Source organism: Lithobates pipiens, unplaced genomic scaffold (genome assembly GCF_037356315.1).
Source record: "Lithobates pipiens isolate NorthernLeopardFrog02 unplaced genomic scaffold, aLitPip1_a1.2 Scaffold_27, whole genome shotgun sequence".
Lineage (NCBI taxonomy): Eukaryota > Metazoa > Chordata > Amphibia > Anura > Ranidae > Lithobates > Lithobates pipiens.
The window spans coordinates 38,009,884-38,026,361 of record NW_027507788.1 but is presented as its reverse complement, the minus strand read 5'-3'; the positions used below and the strand labels follow the sequence as shown (position 1 = coordinate 38,026,361).

General features: G+C 44.9%; 1 protein-coding gene and 1 long non-coding RNA gene across 3 annotated transcripts in view; one reads left to right on the top strand and one right to left on the bottom strand.

Moving 5' to 3' along the window:
• ABCG4 (ATP binding cassette subfamily G member 4) overlaps positions 1-16,478 on the top strand; it is a 104,091-nt gene that overhangs the window by 14,234 nt on the left and 73,379 nt on the right. For both annotated transcript variants that reach the window (XM_077456820.1, XM_077456819.1), the window contains exons 2-3: positions 2,534-2,803; positions 14,585-14,702. In XM_077456820.1, coding sequence (XP_077312946.1) covers positions 2,578-2,803; positions 14,585-14,702 — 344 coding nt within the window. In that variant the 5' untranslated portion in view covers positions 2,534-2,577. The remainder of the gene's footprint in view (positions 1-2,533; positions 2,804-14,584; positions 14,703-16,478) is intronic.
• The window catches only part of LOC143933790 (uncharacterized), a 283,408-nt gene that overhangs the window by 208,677 nt on the left and 58,253 nt on the right, over positions 1-16,478 (bottom strand). The gene's annotated exons all lie outside the window — the stretch shown is intronic.

Genomic DNA, 16,478 nt, shown 5'->3' with positions numbered 1-16,478 from the left:
TTGAATACCTTTTTTTTTGTAAATTCAATTTTCCGTGAATTTTTTGATCATTTTGTAATAGTTTATCATGATGACATCCTCATCTTTTCTGCCACATTAGAGCTTCATCAAACCCATGTAAAGAAGGTATTCGCAACTCTCAGAATACATGGGCTTTATGTAAAAGCAGAAACATGCGACTTTGAAAAATCAGTTGTTCAGTTCCTAAGACTTGTTAACCTTCACTGAAGGAATTGCAATGGATCCACAAAACATGAAGGCAATTCTAGAATTGCCAGCCCCTTCAGACAAGAAAGGTGTCCAGTGATTCATAGGCTTCGCCAACTTTTATCGGAGGTTCATAAGGGGGTTTCCGTAATCATTGCACCCAATATTCAGTTGACCAGCCAACAGGCCCCGTTCCAGTGGCCCCAAGAAGCCCAAGTAGCTTTTGATAAGCTGAGGCATTTGTTCATCTCTGCCACAGTACTGCAGCACTCCGATCCAACCCTACCTTTTGTGCTGGAAGTGGACGCCTCAGAGATAGCCACAGGAGCGATCTTGTCTCAGCGTCAAGAGCCTAATGCCCTGTACACACGGTTGGACATTCCGACTACAAAATCCGTCTGATTTTTTCAGACGGATTTTGGTCCAAACTTGTCTTGCATACACACGGTCGCACAAAGTTGTGGCCTGTGTGCTGTCTGTGACGCTGTTGGAGAATTCCACTTTCTTGATTTCTGGTAAAATATTATCAGCAGGACAGGAGGGGGTGCTAATGGCATTTCCCCATACTCCTGCAATGTGTGGGGGCACAGTGGGTCCCACCCCCTTGGGGCCTGTGTGCATTGCACACATTGCACAGATGGAGGATATGCCACTGAGTACAGAGAATTACAAAAGGCTAATATCAAGACCGATTCAGGTACTTACCATTGTTGCTTGTAAAAATAAATTTTTTTATGAATACATAGATGCATTAAATATATATATTTTTTATATTCCTAGAGTTTATCTTTATTATTATTATTATTATTATACAGAATTTATATAGAGCTGACACTTTATGCAGCCCTTTACAACTTGAGGGTAAACAGTACAATACAATACACTTTAATACAGTAGGAATCAGAGGGCCTTGCTCGTTAGAGCTTACAATCTAAGAAGGTAGGTCAAGAGATACAAGAGGAAATAACTGTGGGGGATGTGCTGATGGAAAAAATAAGTGTACAGTTGTTAGGTGGGGGCCAGATAGGCTTCTCTGAAGAGATGAGTTTTTAGGGATCGTCTGAAAGTGGACAAAGTAGGAGAAATTGGGACAGATTGGGGTAGAGCATTCCAGAGGATGGGAGAGGCTCTGGAGAAGCCCTGGGGGCGAGCATGGGATGAGGTGACAAGGGAGTTAGAGAGCAGGTAGTCTTGGGAGGAGCGAAGAGAACAATTAGGTTGGTATTTTGAGACTAGGTTAGTGATGTAGTTGGGGGCCAGGTTGTGGATGGCTTTGTAAGTTAATGTTAGTATCTTGAATTCAATTTGTTGGTTGAGTGGCAGCCAATGGAGGGATTGATAGAGGGGTATAGCAGACGCTGAGCGGTTTACAAGATGGATGAGCCTGGCAGCAGCGTTCATGATGGACTGAAGTGAGGATGGTCTATTTAGAGGTAAGCCAGTGAGGAGGAAGTTGCAGTAGTCGAGGCGAGAGATGACAAGGAAGTGGATTAGAAGCTTTGTGGTGACATTGATTAGGAAGAGGCGTATCTTGTAGATGTTGCGGAGGTTGAGGCGGAAAATTTTGGATAGCGATTGGATGTGGGGCCGAAAGTTGATAGCTGGGCCGTTGATATTGACAGAGAAGTCAGGGGAAGTGGCATGTGCGGGAGGAAATATCGTGAGCTCGGTTTTGGATAAGTTGAGTTTGAGGAAGTGATGTGACATCCAGGCTGATATTTCTGTTACTGTTAGTATCTTTAGACTAAATATTTATAAAGATATATATATAAACTATAGACTATTTATACTTCCAAAATGTGTCCATTCCCCCTTAAAGCTGATCTCCCTGTTTCACTTGAGTTTGTTTGGGCCAAGTTGTAGCAGCTGTGAGCGCTGTATAAACAGTATGTAGTCTCAGCTACATACAGTGCACAGTTCTGTGTCTTCCAGCAGTGAGATGAGAACTTCCCGTCCAACTTCTGGAACAAAATCAAGTATGGCTGAGCGCTGCTTAGCAATTCGCAGGAAGCTTTGTATTCTATTAATGAATACAAAGCTTCCTCTGATTGGCTGAGGCAGAGAGGAGGGCAGATGGTGTCATGATCTCTGCCTTGGCCAATTAGAAGAAGCCTTGTATATATTCATAGAATACAAGGCTTCCTCTGAATGAGTGAGCAGCACTCAGCCCAACTCAATTTTGTTCCGATAGTGGGACGGGAAGTTGCGACCTGCTGCAGGAACACAGCGCATAGTATGTTGCTGCCATACAGATAGGAAACATAAAAATGATGGGCAAATTCCAACGTATTTCATAAACTGATGTTAATATTTATTTTTATTCTAGATCTTTGACATTGTGGACCTGCTTGAAAGTCATCCCACTCACATATGGCAGAGAAGGTGCCTTCAGCACTTCAGGACACAAGTACAGTTGAGGATGACCAGTGCCAACTTGTTCAGGATTCATCTCTTCTTGCCACCCACCTGAAGAAGGTGGAAAATCACATCACTGATGCACGGCGCTTCTGCCATCTTCCAAAAAGGTCATCGGTAGACATTGAGTTTAAAGAGTTATCTTATTCCGTGAGAGAGGGACCATGCTGGAGAAGAAGAGGTGAGTGACAGGACTGATAAAAGACACCTATAAAAAAATACATACCTTAAATCCAGTAGACTTCTAGTCAGTCCATTGATGGTGCAGGTTCTTCATCTGCTGCTACCGCAGTATAAAACTTGGCTCACGTAAAGATTTGCACTTACTGTGAGGCCAGGCTGATATGGAGACATACCCCCAGGGGGTGGGTCCTTTACAGTTCTGGGCTCACAGGCAGTAGCTTGAATTTCTGTCATTTCTGTCATTCAACCTGGAAGAAGCACTCCATCCAGAGAGGATGTTTTGCATGCGAAGGCTCTGGATTGAAGATGAATATAGCAGTAAAACAGTTTTTTGTATTTCCTCATGTGGTATTTTATCACCTCCTCAGTTTCTTAATAGACCTTTTTGAAAAGCACAGTTATGACTAGCCTGAACCTTAGAGTATTTTTAAAGAGTGATTATCTGAGTTTATCATAACAGCCATTAGAATAACAGAGACCATTCTCAATTCACTAAGATGAATAAGATTTAAAACCAAAATATAGATTAGAGATTTGTTTAGACTCCTGGCAGTTTTAAGCTCTGGATCACCAGTTTACAAAGCTTTATGGGTCCTACGTTTCTATCCAGTCTACATATACTGTAAATAGGGGGAAGGTTGGGCTCAAGGGTCAGCTCTTGGAGACAACCGCATGGGAGCCAGAAGGTCCATGTCACCTGTATGAATGTAGCCTTCATCTGTCATTCCAAGGGATTCACCAGTTATGGACACTACCAGTGGGGTGCATGGTGGTACATGATGTATAAGAAGAACAGGGCCTGTAAAGCATGCACAGGGTAAGGGAGGAAAACCCCTATAAAGAGTCGGAGGAAGAGAGTAGTTGCCATGGGTAACCATGATCTGGTGGGAATGTATAGCAACCGGTCAATAAGTATGGTACCTGGCATAGGTGACAGGTCCTCTAGTAGCAAGCATATTGATATTTGTATAACACCTACCAAGAGCCAGCCCACTGCTTGCATTGGGGCTCACGAGAGAAGTACTAAGGCAGATTGTTGTGATGTTTTCAGGAAGCTATGTACAGCACCCTGCTGGCCTCTCAGCTATGATCTTCCCCCATTGCGATGTGAAAAGTGTAATTAGTCATCAAAGTTTTTGAGGCCTTTTTATCTTAAGACATCAATGTTTTGACAAACTGGGTGACAACAGTATCCTGGGTGGATAATTATCTTATCTTTATTTGTACCAAATTCATGATCCATAATTCATTGTTCCCGTCAAGAGAAGGGTTATGCCGCATACACACGACCAGACTTTCCGGCAGACTAGGTCCGACGGTCTTCCCGACGGACTTTTGGCTGAGTTTCGACTGACTTTCCGAAGGAACGGACTTGGCCACACACAAACGGACTAAGTCCGCTCGGAAGTCTGTTTGTTTTGAACGTGATGACATAAACGGGACTAAACAAGGAAGTTCAATAGCCAGTAGCCAATTGCTTCCCCTGCGTCATAGTTGGTCTGTCGGACCAGCACACAGACGAACGGTTTTCCTGATTTTAGTCCGTCGGAATTGAGTCTGTCGGATAGATTTGAAACATGTTCTATTTCTAGGTCCATCTGATTTTTTTTTTTGAAAAACGTTCGGACTAGCCCACGATTGGATTGTCCAACAAACGAATCCCTTCGGACCTAGTCTGTGTGTACGTGGCATTAGATGCTAGATGTCTAAGATGCAGGGACCCAAAGGGAGACCTAATTCACATGATGTGGAGGTGCCCCAAACTGAATAGATAGTGGAGTGAAGTTGTGGATAAAATAAATAAGTATCTCTTGGTTTGGCCCCCAAAATATGTTTATTGAGCTGTATGGAGAAAAATAGGAGTATAGGCGGGAAGCAAATAGCCATAATTAGATGTCTTTTTCTTGCACGGAAATTGATAGCAAGAAGATGGCTGGTGGCGAGCCCACCAACCCAGGTAGAATGGGAGGGAGAGGTTAAAGAAACAAAAAGAATGGAAAGACTCATCTATAATAAAAGGGGGCATGCTAAAATGTTTAAGAAAATATGGGAAAGTTGGATGAGAGGAGAAATGTCATAGAATTAAGGGTAAAGGCGTTCCCTCTCCTACGGATGCAAGATTCGGCTTTTGTGTTTTCCTTCTTTTTTTTTTTCCTTTCTTTCTTGCTGTTTGAAATGTGATAAATGGATATATTATATCAATTTTGATATTAAGGTAAAGGGTGAACTGAAGTGTACTATGTAAATTTAGGGGGGTGTATGTCAAATGTTGGTGGCGTGGGTGTAAAGAGTAAATGTATACTGTTTTTTTATCTTTTTATATGAATAAAAATGACCTTAATTAAAAAAAGAGAAGAGTTTAGGCACGTCCAGCCTCTAAAGATTTATCCATACGCCAGTCATTGGAATTGCCTGTAAGAACCCATCAGCTTCTGTATTAGATTTCATTGGGCTTCTATTGTCAATGCAAGATACAGGAACAGGCTTAATTTACTAATCAGTCAGCATTAGCTACTCTTATTTTGTTCTCAGTGGCTCTCATTACTATTGTGTGAATCCAGCAGTGATCACCACAGGTAATCTCTGGTTGTGTGAGCAGCCACAAATAGTTGCTTTAGGCACCTTCTGATTTAAGGGGAGTTATTACAACAAGATTTTCTGTATAAAACAACATATATTTTACTGTCCTTTATATACTGTCTTTTTAGTTAAAAACAGGCTTTTCCTCTTTTCTCTTTGAAAAGTGCATTTTCTATTTTTAAAACTTTCTGTAATTTCATTCTTCCTTCAAAATTAAAAAAGTAAATTTTTCTATCTCTTTGTTTCAACATCAACACCAATTAGTATAAAGCTTACACAGGAATTAGACTCCCATAGGTCAATAATGGATTACAGATTAGGCATTAGTATCAGGGGAATGCCTTCTCAAGAGAACTTGTCCTCTTTAGCGGAAGAGCAAAGTGAGAGATTCTCATTCAGTTGGAGGTCAGAAAATGTTAGTTAATATAGTGTCATATGTTCATATTTATTAGGCTTCTCATACTGCTTACATTTTTTCTAGTTTTTGAACAGGTTTATATCTGTTTTATATATATATATATATATATATATATATATATATATATATATATATATACACACACATAGACAACAATCCCAACAACACAACCTCTCCCCGATGGATCAATTCAATGAGTTAGACAGCCACACAGTCTTTGAAAGATATTACCAATGTGCTAACCAGACCAGAGATAACACGGTATCTCACCCCGATGGCCTGACACATGGTAATAGGCAGACTACTCCTTTACTATCAATGCTGTGTTCCCCACAGCATTCTGCACTACTCTTGATAGCTTCAATGGTTCTGTTCACACTGACCTTTTGTTACTTGGCCGTTCTGTGTCTGTGGTCACAGAACATTGCTCTACTCTCCTCCGCTTTACTGCTACTTCTTCTGTATTGATCTTGTCCAGCATTCAAGTCCTGTGTTCCCCGATCCAGGCAGCTTGCCACTTTTTTCCAAGGATGAAGATCTTTATCTAGAGCTCCCTCCTAGTGGTTCCTCTATCCCTTCTCCGCACTTGGCGCATCTCTCCGCGTGGGGATGCCCGGAACAGCACCTCAATACTTCATGCTGTCTTTTCTGGCACTTCAGACTCCCCCCTGGCAGCATGTGACCCCAGCTTATATGGGAGGCCTGCCCCCTGCCAATACCAAAAGATAATTGGTCAGGACTCCTCACATGAGCTGCCTGCCACTCAGACTTCAGGTCCAACCCCTATTCCAGAACCATCTTTCTGAAAGCAGGGAAGGCATCTCTGAATCACAAGTGACCACACCCACCACTACACTAGACACTCCTAGTCCCAGAATCAAAACAGACAGGCCCAGCGCATAGCATAAGCCTGCCTAAATTTACCTGCACATATCCTGAATAAGGATGAACTCAGGCGTGTTCGCATACTCCATGTGCAGAGCCCGCCACAAAGTCGGTGCTCGCAGAAGTCCGCTCCTCACATTTGCTTTTTCCAGAGACTCATTTGACAGGCATTAAAACCCTCGGTCTCTGGAGGGCATGGGTCAGAATGCATTATCATTCCACTTATTCAAATTATGCCAGAGGAGTGAGTATATTAATCCGCAGGTCCCTCCCATCCCAGGTCCTTGATGTCCGAACAGATCCAGGTGGAAGGTATGTGATTGTACATATGACAATTTGTGCCAAACAACTAGTATTGGTGGGCCTATATCTCTCCCCCCCCGGCTGATACGAAGATTCTTTATAATGTTATGCAGATAGTTATGGGTTACCATACTCAGGAGGTCTTTCTGTTTGGGAACTTTAACCTGGTACCTGCAGAGGAGCTGGATAGGCTTGCAGAACTGGGCCAATACATTCGCACTGGCTGACGCATGGCGACATTACCATCCACACAGCCGAGAATACACTTGTCACTCAGCCTCACACAGAGCCCTTTCCCGAATAGACCTGGTATAAGTTTCCTCTGGTGCTCTTAGCTTGACAAAAGAGGTTACACATTTACCAATGGGAATTTCTGATCATGCCCCCCTCAGTCTTACAGTGTCCCTAGTTAGACCTCCGGGCCTGAGACGGTGGCACTTGTCCAGATTCTGGGCGACGGATGGTAGGATGCAGGAGCCCATGACTGAAGCTATATGCCAGTACTGGGCGGGTAATGGAGACTCAGCCATGACATCAACCCTATGGGATGCCTTTAAGGCCTGGACAAGGGGGGCCTATTTTTCCCATATTTCCAACCTTCAGAGGGAGGCAGGCTGATCGCTGAAGGCATGGGAGGAGGAGGCTGGGGGGTGCGAGGCAGCCTATATTGCGGTCCCAAATGACTCTAATTACCTGACTTGGCAGAGGGCACTAAGGGAGCTCTCTCTATTTAATATTGAACAAACACAAAAGTCCATGCTGCATTCTAAACGGAGAATATTTGAGTATGGCAATAAAAATGGGAGGCTACTGGCTTGGTTAGCCAGGGGACAGTCTGCATCCACACACATAGCTAAGGTTCTTGATGCCTATGGAGAATTATTGTCTTCTCCTGAGGATGTCAGCTTCAGGTTTTACGAATTTTATCGGGAGGTCTATACCTCCAGAACTAGTTTTGCCCCCTCGGACCCGCAGGAATATCTGGGGAGGATTCCCTTTCCCGTGTTGTCAGAGGCTCACAGGGCTATGCTGGATGGGGAGATCACTTTGGAGGAAGTGCAGGCTGCATTTGGGACTCTCCAGGGTAAGTGGACGGTCTACCCACAGAATTCTACTCGTAGCACATGGAGCTTCTTGCTCCGAAACATACATCTCTATTCTCTGGGCCCCAAACCCGGTAAGGACCCCCAGGAATGTTCCTCATATAGACCCATCTCCTTGATTAACGTGGACGCAAACATTTTAGCCAAAATTCTTGCCACACGACTAACATCAGTTATCTCCACCTTAATCCATGTAGATCAGACTGGCTTTATGCCGGGAAAGGGCACGGATATAAATAACAACGTCTTTTTCTCAATCTATCCATAACTCATGACAATACGGGCTCCAGGGTGATAGCCTCTATCGACGCTGAAAAGGCGTTTGACTCTATGGAGTGGGAGTATCTTTGGGGAATGCTGCAACATTTTGGTTTGGCCCCGGTTTTCTACACTGATTGCAGCTGCTTTATCGAGCGCCTAGGGCCAGGGTACGCACAAATGATTGGATCTCCGACTCGCTCCCACTCAACAGAGGTATTTGCCAGGGGTGTCCCTTGTCCCCTAATCTGTTCACCTTGGCATTGGAACCCTTGGAGATATTAGTGAGGGCGTCTCCTGCAGTTTGGGGGTTATTAATAGGCAAACAAGAGGAAAAGATCTTGTTGTACGCAGACGATGCACTGCTTTATCTGAATGACGCTGGGCCTTCGCTGGCGGCTGCCCTGGAGATTTTTGAACGGTTAGATCCCTATCCGGAATCCGTATCAATTGGTCAAAGTGAATCCTCTTCTCCCTGGATAATAGGGACCCTAATGTGATTAATTCCACACCTTTGGAGTGGGTATCTACTTTTAAATACCTGGGGGTCATAGTGTCCAGGGACTCCGCCCAGTACTATAACCTTAATATTCTTCCCCTACACCGTTTTGCTAAGGAGGTGTTCCGATCTTGGTCCGGACTCCCTTTGAATTTATTGGGTTGTGTCAGTATTTGATGATGATGATGATACTCCCTAAATTCAATTATGTCTTCAGGAATAGTCCGGTCTGGGTTCCAACGACCTTCTTTCGTGAAGTGAACAGCTGTATTACTTCATTCCTATGGAATGGTTCAGTGCGGGGTGGCGAAGTTTACGCTGCATCTCCCTACACATCTGGGGGGGCTTGCGAATATACTTCTGGGTCGCAAAGTTAGTTACGGCTTACTGGTGGTTTGAGGGGAGGCACTTGAATGCCGCTGTGTGTGTGGAGGTGGCTCGGGTGGGTTCTCTGTAGGCACTCCAAAATCTAGTGTATAGAGGGGTAAGGGCCTATGCAGAACTACCTGCGCCAACGAAGGCTACACTTAAAGTGTGGGTGGTGGCTCTACGCAAACTGAATGCTGGTCACCAGTTCAGCCCCTTTGGGGTAACCCTAATCTGCCTCATTTCCGCACAGTCCCAGATCCTCAGGTGTGGGCGAGGTTTGGGGTAAAAAAACTTAGAGACATCATGCCTGCAGGTACTTTGTTGTCATTTGCCCAATTGACCAGAACCTATGGCCTCCCGGATTGGATGTACTTTCGATACATCCAGCTGCATCATGCTGCTAGGACACAGTTTCCGGTACCCCCACTTCTCCAACTGGACCCGTGGAGGAACTCCTGTCCTGTAGCGATTTGTAGAAGCCTCTCTCTCTGTCCTATACAGTATCCTGTTGCCCAGGGACCTTCCCAGAATAGCTAGCTTGTGGGAGGAGTGGAAGAGGGATATCCCGACACTTGATAGAGAGGATTGGGAGGACTGCCTGGAGCAGGGTCCCAAATTAGTAATTGCTGCGGGTGACAAACTGATACAAGTGAAGTTTCTCCACAGAGTGTACTTTACTCCGGTAAGACTGTCAGAGATGTATTCAGACAGGGACCCCCACTGCCCTCGATGTCGGACGCACCTGGTTAAATTTTTATGTATGTTTTGGGAGTGCTCCACACTGTCGATCTTCTGGGAGGGGATATTTGATCAATTGAATGCTCCTCTGGATCTGACGGTCCCCAGGTCACCGGAGCTTGCCCTATTGGGAGTACATGAGGATGCCCAGAGGCCGCGCCACAGCGTACTATTAATCTCTCTACTTCTCTTCTATGCCGAGAGGGAGGTTTTGTTGAGATGGTTGTCACCAACTCCCCCTTCTCTGTCCGCATGGGAAGGTAAAATTAATGCTGCATTACCACTGTACAAATTAACATACATAAGCAGGGGTTGCCCTTGGAAATTTGACAAGGTGTGGTTGCCCTGGATTACTTGACTGAGGTTAAATATGTCATCTCAAGGAAGTGCTGTGTGGATCTCCCCCCCCCCCCTCCTTCCTCTAGTCTCCCCTCCTTCGTTTCCTTGGGTTGGGCCTAACACTGTTAGTGGTAATCCATCTTATATCAACTATGTCTGTATATTTTTATGGATGATACTTTATTATCTTCACCATGAGTTACCTGTAAACTGTTCATTGTTCATTATACGTACTAACTGTATGGAATTTGTACTGCAATGATGTTCCAATAAAGCACTCCTGATTGTTAGAAAAAAAAAAATATGTAGAAGAATACATATAGGCCTAAACTGAGGAAAAAACTATTTTCTTATATATTTTTTATATAAGAGGTAAGACGTTTCTTGTAGTTGGTGACCAGATTTGCACACATCTCAGGAGGAATTGTGTCTCACTCCTCTTTGCAAATCTTCTCTGAATCCTTAAAGCGGGGTTCCACCCCAAAGTGGTCTTTCAGGGGGGAGGAGGGTGCAGATACCTGTCTAAGACAGGTATTTGCACCCACTTCCGGGCATAGACTCCCATGGGAGTCTATGCCTCTTCCTGTCCCGGCGCTCTGTCTGCTGGGACACACGGGTCCCAGAGACAGCGCGGACCATTTCTATTGCGCTGCGAGACTCGCGCATGCACAGTAGGGAACCGGGAAGTGAAGCCGCAATGCTTCACTTCCTGATTCCCTCATCTAGAATGGTGGCGGCAGCAGCCGAGAGCTGAGCGATCAATCGGCCTCGGCTGCTGACATCGCTGGATCCTGGGACAGGTGAGTGTCCATTTATTAAAAGTCAGCAGCTGCATTATTTGTAGCTGCTGGCTTTTTTATATTTTTTTTACAGTGAAATCCCTCTTTAACCCCCCTGGCGGTATTCCCGAGTCTGGCTCTGGGTGGAATTTTTATACCAAAAGCGGTAACCCCGAGCCAGACTCAGGACCGCATCGCTGGATCCAGGAGGATGCTTACTTACCTTGTCCCTTGGATCCAGCGATGTCGCCCCGCTGTACGAGCGAGCCGTGTCTCGCTCGATCTATCACGGAGCCGATCTCCGTTCCCTGCGAGCGTTGCGACGCACAGGGACGGAGATCGGCGCCAAATTCAAAAAGTGAAACACTCCCTATACATACAGTATAATGTAATCTTACAGATTACATTGCTGTATGTAATAATTTCACATCCCCTTTGTCCCTAGTGGTCTGTCCAATGTCCTGCATGCAGTTTTATATTATAAAAACTGTTCTTTATGCCTGGAAACTGGAGATTGTCCATAGCAACCAAAACTGTCCCTTTACATGAAAAATGGTTTTAGACCAGCTAGAAAACAGCCATAATAAATTGGAATCACTTGCAGAATTGAGTGATAGCGATTTGTGGGGAGATCCGTCATCAAATATTGAAAAATAATGACAGTGACAATTCTGCAACTGAGCAAATTTCTGTGTTTTTGATTTGATTACATTATTGAATAATTTTTATTATTGTTATATTATTATTTGGTACAATTATTTATAATTATTTATTATATTATAATTTATGATTTCATTTTTCCAACTTTATCATACCCGGGATGTCTGCTAGACTCTGGTTTGGACAGATTTAAGAGAGTTATTGCTAAGAATTACAGGACTACAATATAAAACGCCAAATTTTCATGCAAAATAATTGTACCGCTTTTAGCACCTAAAATCCGAAATAATCGTACCGCCAGGGAGGTTAAGGTTTCTTGGCTGTCTCTTGGCAACTCGAAATTTCAGCTCCCTCCATACATTTTCTATAGGATTAAGGTCTGTAGACTGGCTAGGCCTCTCCATGACCTTAAAGCGGAGGTCCACCCTAAAGTGGACCTTCCGCTCATTGGAATCCTCCCCCCTCCGGCGCCACAATTGGCACCTTTCAGGGGGGAGGGGGGTGCAAGTACCTGTACAGTACAGGTATCTGCACCCACTTCCGGCATAGATATCTGCGGAAAGTGGCGTAGATTACGCCCCTTTCCGAAAGTCCCCCGCTGCCTGCTGGGAAACACACGGATCCCAGAGGCAGCGGGACCATCCTTATTGCGCAGCGCGACTCGCGCAATGCGCAGTAGGGAACCGGGAAATGAAGCCGAAAGGCTCCACTTCCTGATTCCCATACCCAGAATGGCGGCGGCAGCACCCGAGAGACGATCGAGAGATCGGCTTCGGGTGCCGACATCGCGGGCTCGCTGGGTGGGTAAGTGTCCTTATTTTAAAAGTCAGCAGCTGCAGTATTTGTAGCTGCTGGCTTTTAAAAAAAAAAAACGGCGGAACTCCCGGCGGACTCCCGCTTTAATGTGCTTCTTCTTGAGCCATTCCTTTGTTGCCTTGGTGGTATGTTTTGGACCATTGTCATGCTGGAAGACCCATCCACGACCCACCTTCAGTCTTCTGGGTGAGCGAAGAAGGTTCCCATCCAAAATTTTACAATACATGGCCCTGTCCAATGGCTCCTCAGTGTGGAAAAGTCACCCTGTACCTTTAGCAGAGAAACAGTCCCAAAGCATCATGTTTCCACCTCCGTGCTTGAATGTAGGGATGGTGTTCTTAGGGTCATAGTCAGCATATTTCTTCCTACAAACACGATGAGTTGAGTTAAAGCGGTTCTTCACCCTAAAGGGGAAGTTCCGCTAGTATTATCCCTCCCCCCCTCCGGTGCCACAATCGGCACCTTTCGGGGGGGAGGGGGGTGCAGTTACCTGGATAATCCAGGTAACTGCACCCACTTCCGGCCAGACCGCGGCAGACCCCCGCATCGCTCCGCCCCCCCCCCCCCCCCCGTTGTGTTCTGGGAAACACACAGTTCCCAGAGACACAGCGGGGGACCATAAGAGAAGCGCAGCGCAACTCGCGCATGCGCAGTAGGGAACCGGGCAGTGAAGCCCTCATGCTTCACTTCCCGATTCCCTGACAGAGGATGGCGGCGGTGGCTGCAGCGAGACGAGCGATCGCTCGTCATCTGCCGCCGACATCGCTGGAACCTGGGACAGGTAAGTGTGATATTATTAAAAATCAGCAGCTGCAATATTAGTAGCTGCTGGCTTTTAATATTTTTTTTTTAGGTGCAGCTCCTCTTTAATGCCAAAGATCTCAATTTTGGTCTCATCTGACTACAACACTTTATTCCAATCCTGCTTTCAATCATTTAGATGTTCATTAGCATGACTGTACCCGTGTCTTCTTGAGGAGGGGGACTCGCCGCGTTTGGAGGAAGAAAAACGCTGACTATAACATTTGTATCATGGGTTTTTTCTGGATTTTTGGTTGTCATTCTGTCTCTATCATTTAAAATACACCTATGATAAAAATGATAGACCCTTCATTTCTTTGTAAGTGGGCAAACAAAATCTGCAGGGTATCAAATCATTATTTTCCCCACTATATATATATATATATATATATATATATATATATATAAAATTGTCGTACAAACTAATGCCGCATACACACGAGCGGACTGTATGGCGTACTTAGTCCGTCGAAACACATTTCAGCGGACAATCCGCTCGTTTGTGGGCTTCAGCGGACTTTTTCAGCGTGCAGTCCGGCGTACTAAGTATTTCGTTTTTTTTTCGAAATTCTGTCCGTCGTACTTTGGTTTCAGCGGACAGTACGGTCGTCAGTATGCTAGTTCGACGGACTAAGAATGGCGCATGCCCAGAAAGGATTTACACGGCGGAAGGGTGCTTTGCTGTGTCTTGGACTTCCTATTTCTAGTCCCGTCGTACGTGCTGTACACGTCATCGCGCAAGCTTTCGACGGACTGTTTGTGCATCCGTGTGTGGTCAAGTCCGTTCAGTGGAAAGTACGACGGACTGTCCATCGGATTGTATGACGAACTAAGTATGCCATACAGTCCGCTCGTGTGTACGCGGCATTACATTTATTGTGTGACAAAGGAATCTCAAAGCACTATGGGTTGGCTAGAGGCAAAACGGTAGAAGGCGTTTGCTTTGCATCTCCATTTGTCTGACTGGGATCTGGGACTGAGCCACTTAATAAAATACCCATGTGTCATTAGGATGGATTAGTCCTGTGTACTTTTGTATGTAAATTTAATCTACAGAGCCTGTAAACAGCATTTTATCCCAAACAGGCTGTAAATAGATTGTGCATCAGATGTAAAAATGAGAGTGGTCCGTTTGCTGGCTAAAAAAAAAAAAAAAAAAAGGTATATTTATTCCATGTTAGCCTAAATAATAGTATCTTGACTGATGTGTTCAACTCTTGACCCTTTCTAGGATACAAGACACTGCTAAAATGCTTGTCTGGCATGTTCTGCAACAGAGAGCTCATTGGAATTATGGGACCGTCTGGTGCAGGAAAATCCACATTAATGAATATTCTAGCTGGATACAGGTAAGGCATTGACCTGTAAAGACAAAGAAAATAGCTACTATACATCTTCCTTTCAATGCTACCAGTAATGTAACAGCTGGTTACAAGGTATAATATATTGAGCTAACTGTATGAAAAATCTGGTTTATGAAGACAATAGTATATGAGACCTAAATGCTTTGTATATTGCACATCTATAAGAAACAATATGCCAGTTTCTGGTGTCCTATGCATAAAGTAAACTTTAAGTCCCTAGAAAAATATACCAACCTCAAATGTATAATTTTAGTGTCATTAAGCCCTTGTTCACATTAATGCAGCTTTGAAATCGTGCAACTTCATCTGAAATAGGACCATTTCAAAGCCACATGTCAGTGTGACTTCGGGGGCGACTTGAAAGACTGAAAGAATCTGTGCGGCTTCATGCTTCAAAAGTAGTGCAGAAACTATGTTTGCAAATTGGTGCACCAATATGAACAGTGCCATTGCCAGCAATAGGCTGGGACTTGTCATGGGATTTGATCTGTTAAATCACATGACAAATCACTCCAATGGAGTGGGGGCTAAATGTCATTATCCTCTATAAGAGGATGTAAACAGACATGTCCGTGCCTATTTGCACCCCCCCGACATCCAATTCGTTCCGCTAAAAACAGACAGATGGGGATCTGTTTCCCATCCATCTAGTAGTGGATGGCAGTCGGGTATAAACGTACAGGTAGTCTGTTTACATCCCTATAGAGGAGAGTGGGCTGTGTCTGTGTTCGCTTTGCATAAGCAGAGCAGACACGGACCAGCCATTCGCCAGTTCAGTTGGGATAAGTGGCGGAGTCAATTCCGTGTGAAAGGGGCCTTTGAAGAATCAGGAGGACAAAGCTGAGAAATTACCTCATCAGGTTGATCTGGAGGAAATAGGTGACCCGGCCAGCTGTGTTCTTTGACAGTAACAAAGAAAAGTCATGTCACCATCCTAGCTGTGCTGTGTGGTAGAGCTGTATAATGCTTATTACTGGATGGACTTAAACACAGATCCTTTGGCAGGTAAAACAGCTCCCATACTGTATCTGTAATTAAACTATGTATTTATCTGTTTTCCCCGAAGAACTTAGTAGCAAACTCTGATACTAAGGTGAGGTTGTGGAAGCAGGGCTTTTTTTCTCAGAGAATAGGTGCAGGAACTCCCTCCTTCTGAGTCACCTCTTGTGTCCGCCTCCGAGCACCATTCCTTGGTTCCACCCCCTACCCACCTCCGAGCACCATTCCTTGGTTCCACTCCCTACCCACCTCCGAGCACCATTCCTGGGTTCCACTCCCTACCTACCTCCGAGCACCATTCCTTGTTTCCACTCCCTACCTACCTCAGAGCACCATTCCTTAGTTCCACTCCCTACTCTCCTCCAAGCACCATTCCTTGGTTCCACTCCCTACTCTCCTCCGAGCACCATTCTTTGATTCCACCTCCTACCCACCTCCGAGCACCATTGTTTGGTTCCACTATCTACCCACCTCTGAGCACCATTCCTTGGTTCCACCTCCTACCCAGCTCTCAGTAATGGATACAGAACCAAGTATCAATTTGTGGTGCTAAGTAATTTGTATGTAATTTGTTAATGATAGGAAGTAAAATAGATCCCCTGTAGCCAGCAATAATAGACCTCTCCCTCAACAGTAACAGAAACCATGGTCTCCCAGTAGAATAAGAGCCCTACAGCAACAATAGATCCCCCACCGGCGACAACTGACCTCCCTAGCAACAATAGACTCTCCCCCTGTAAAAATAGATCCCCTCCAGCAACA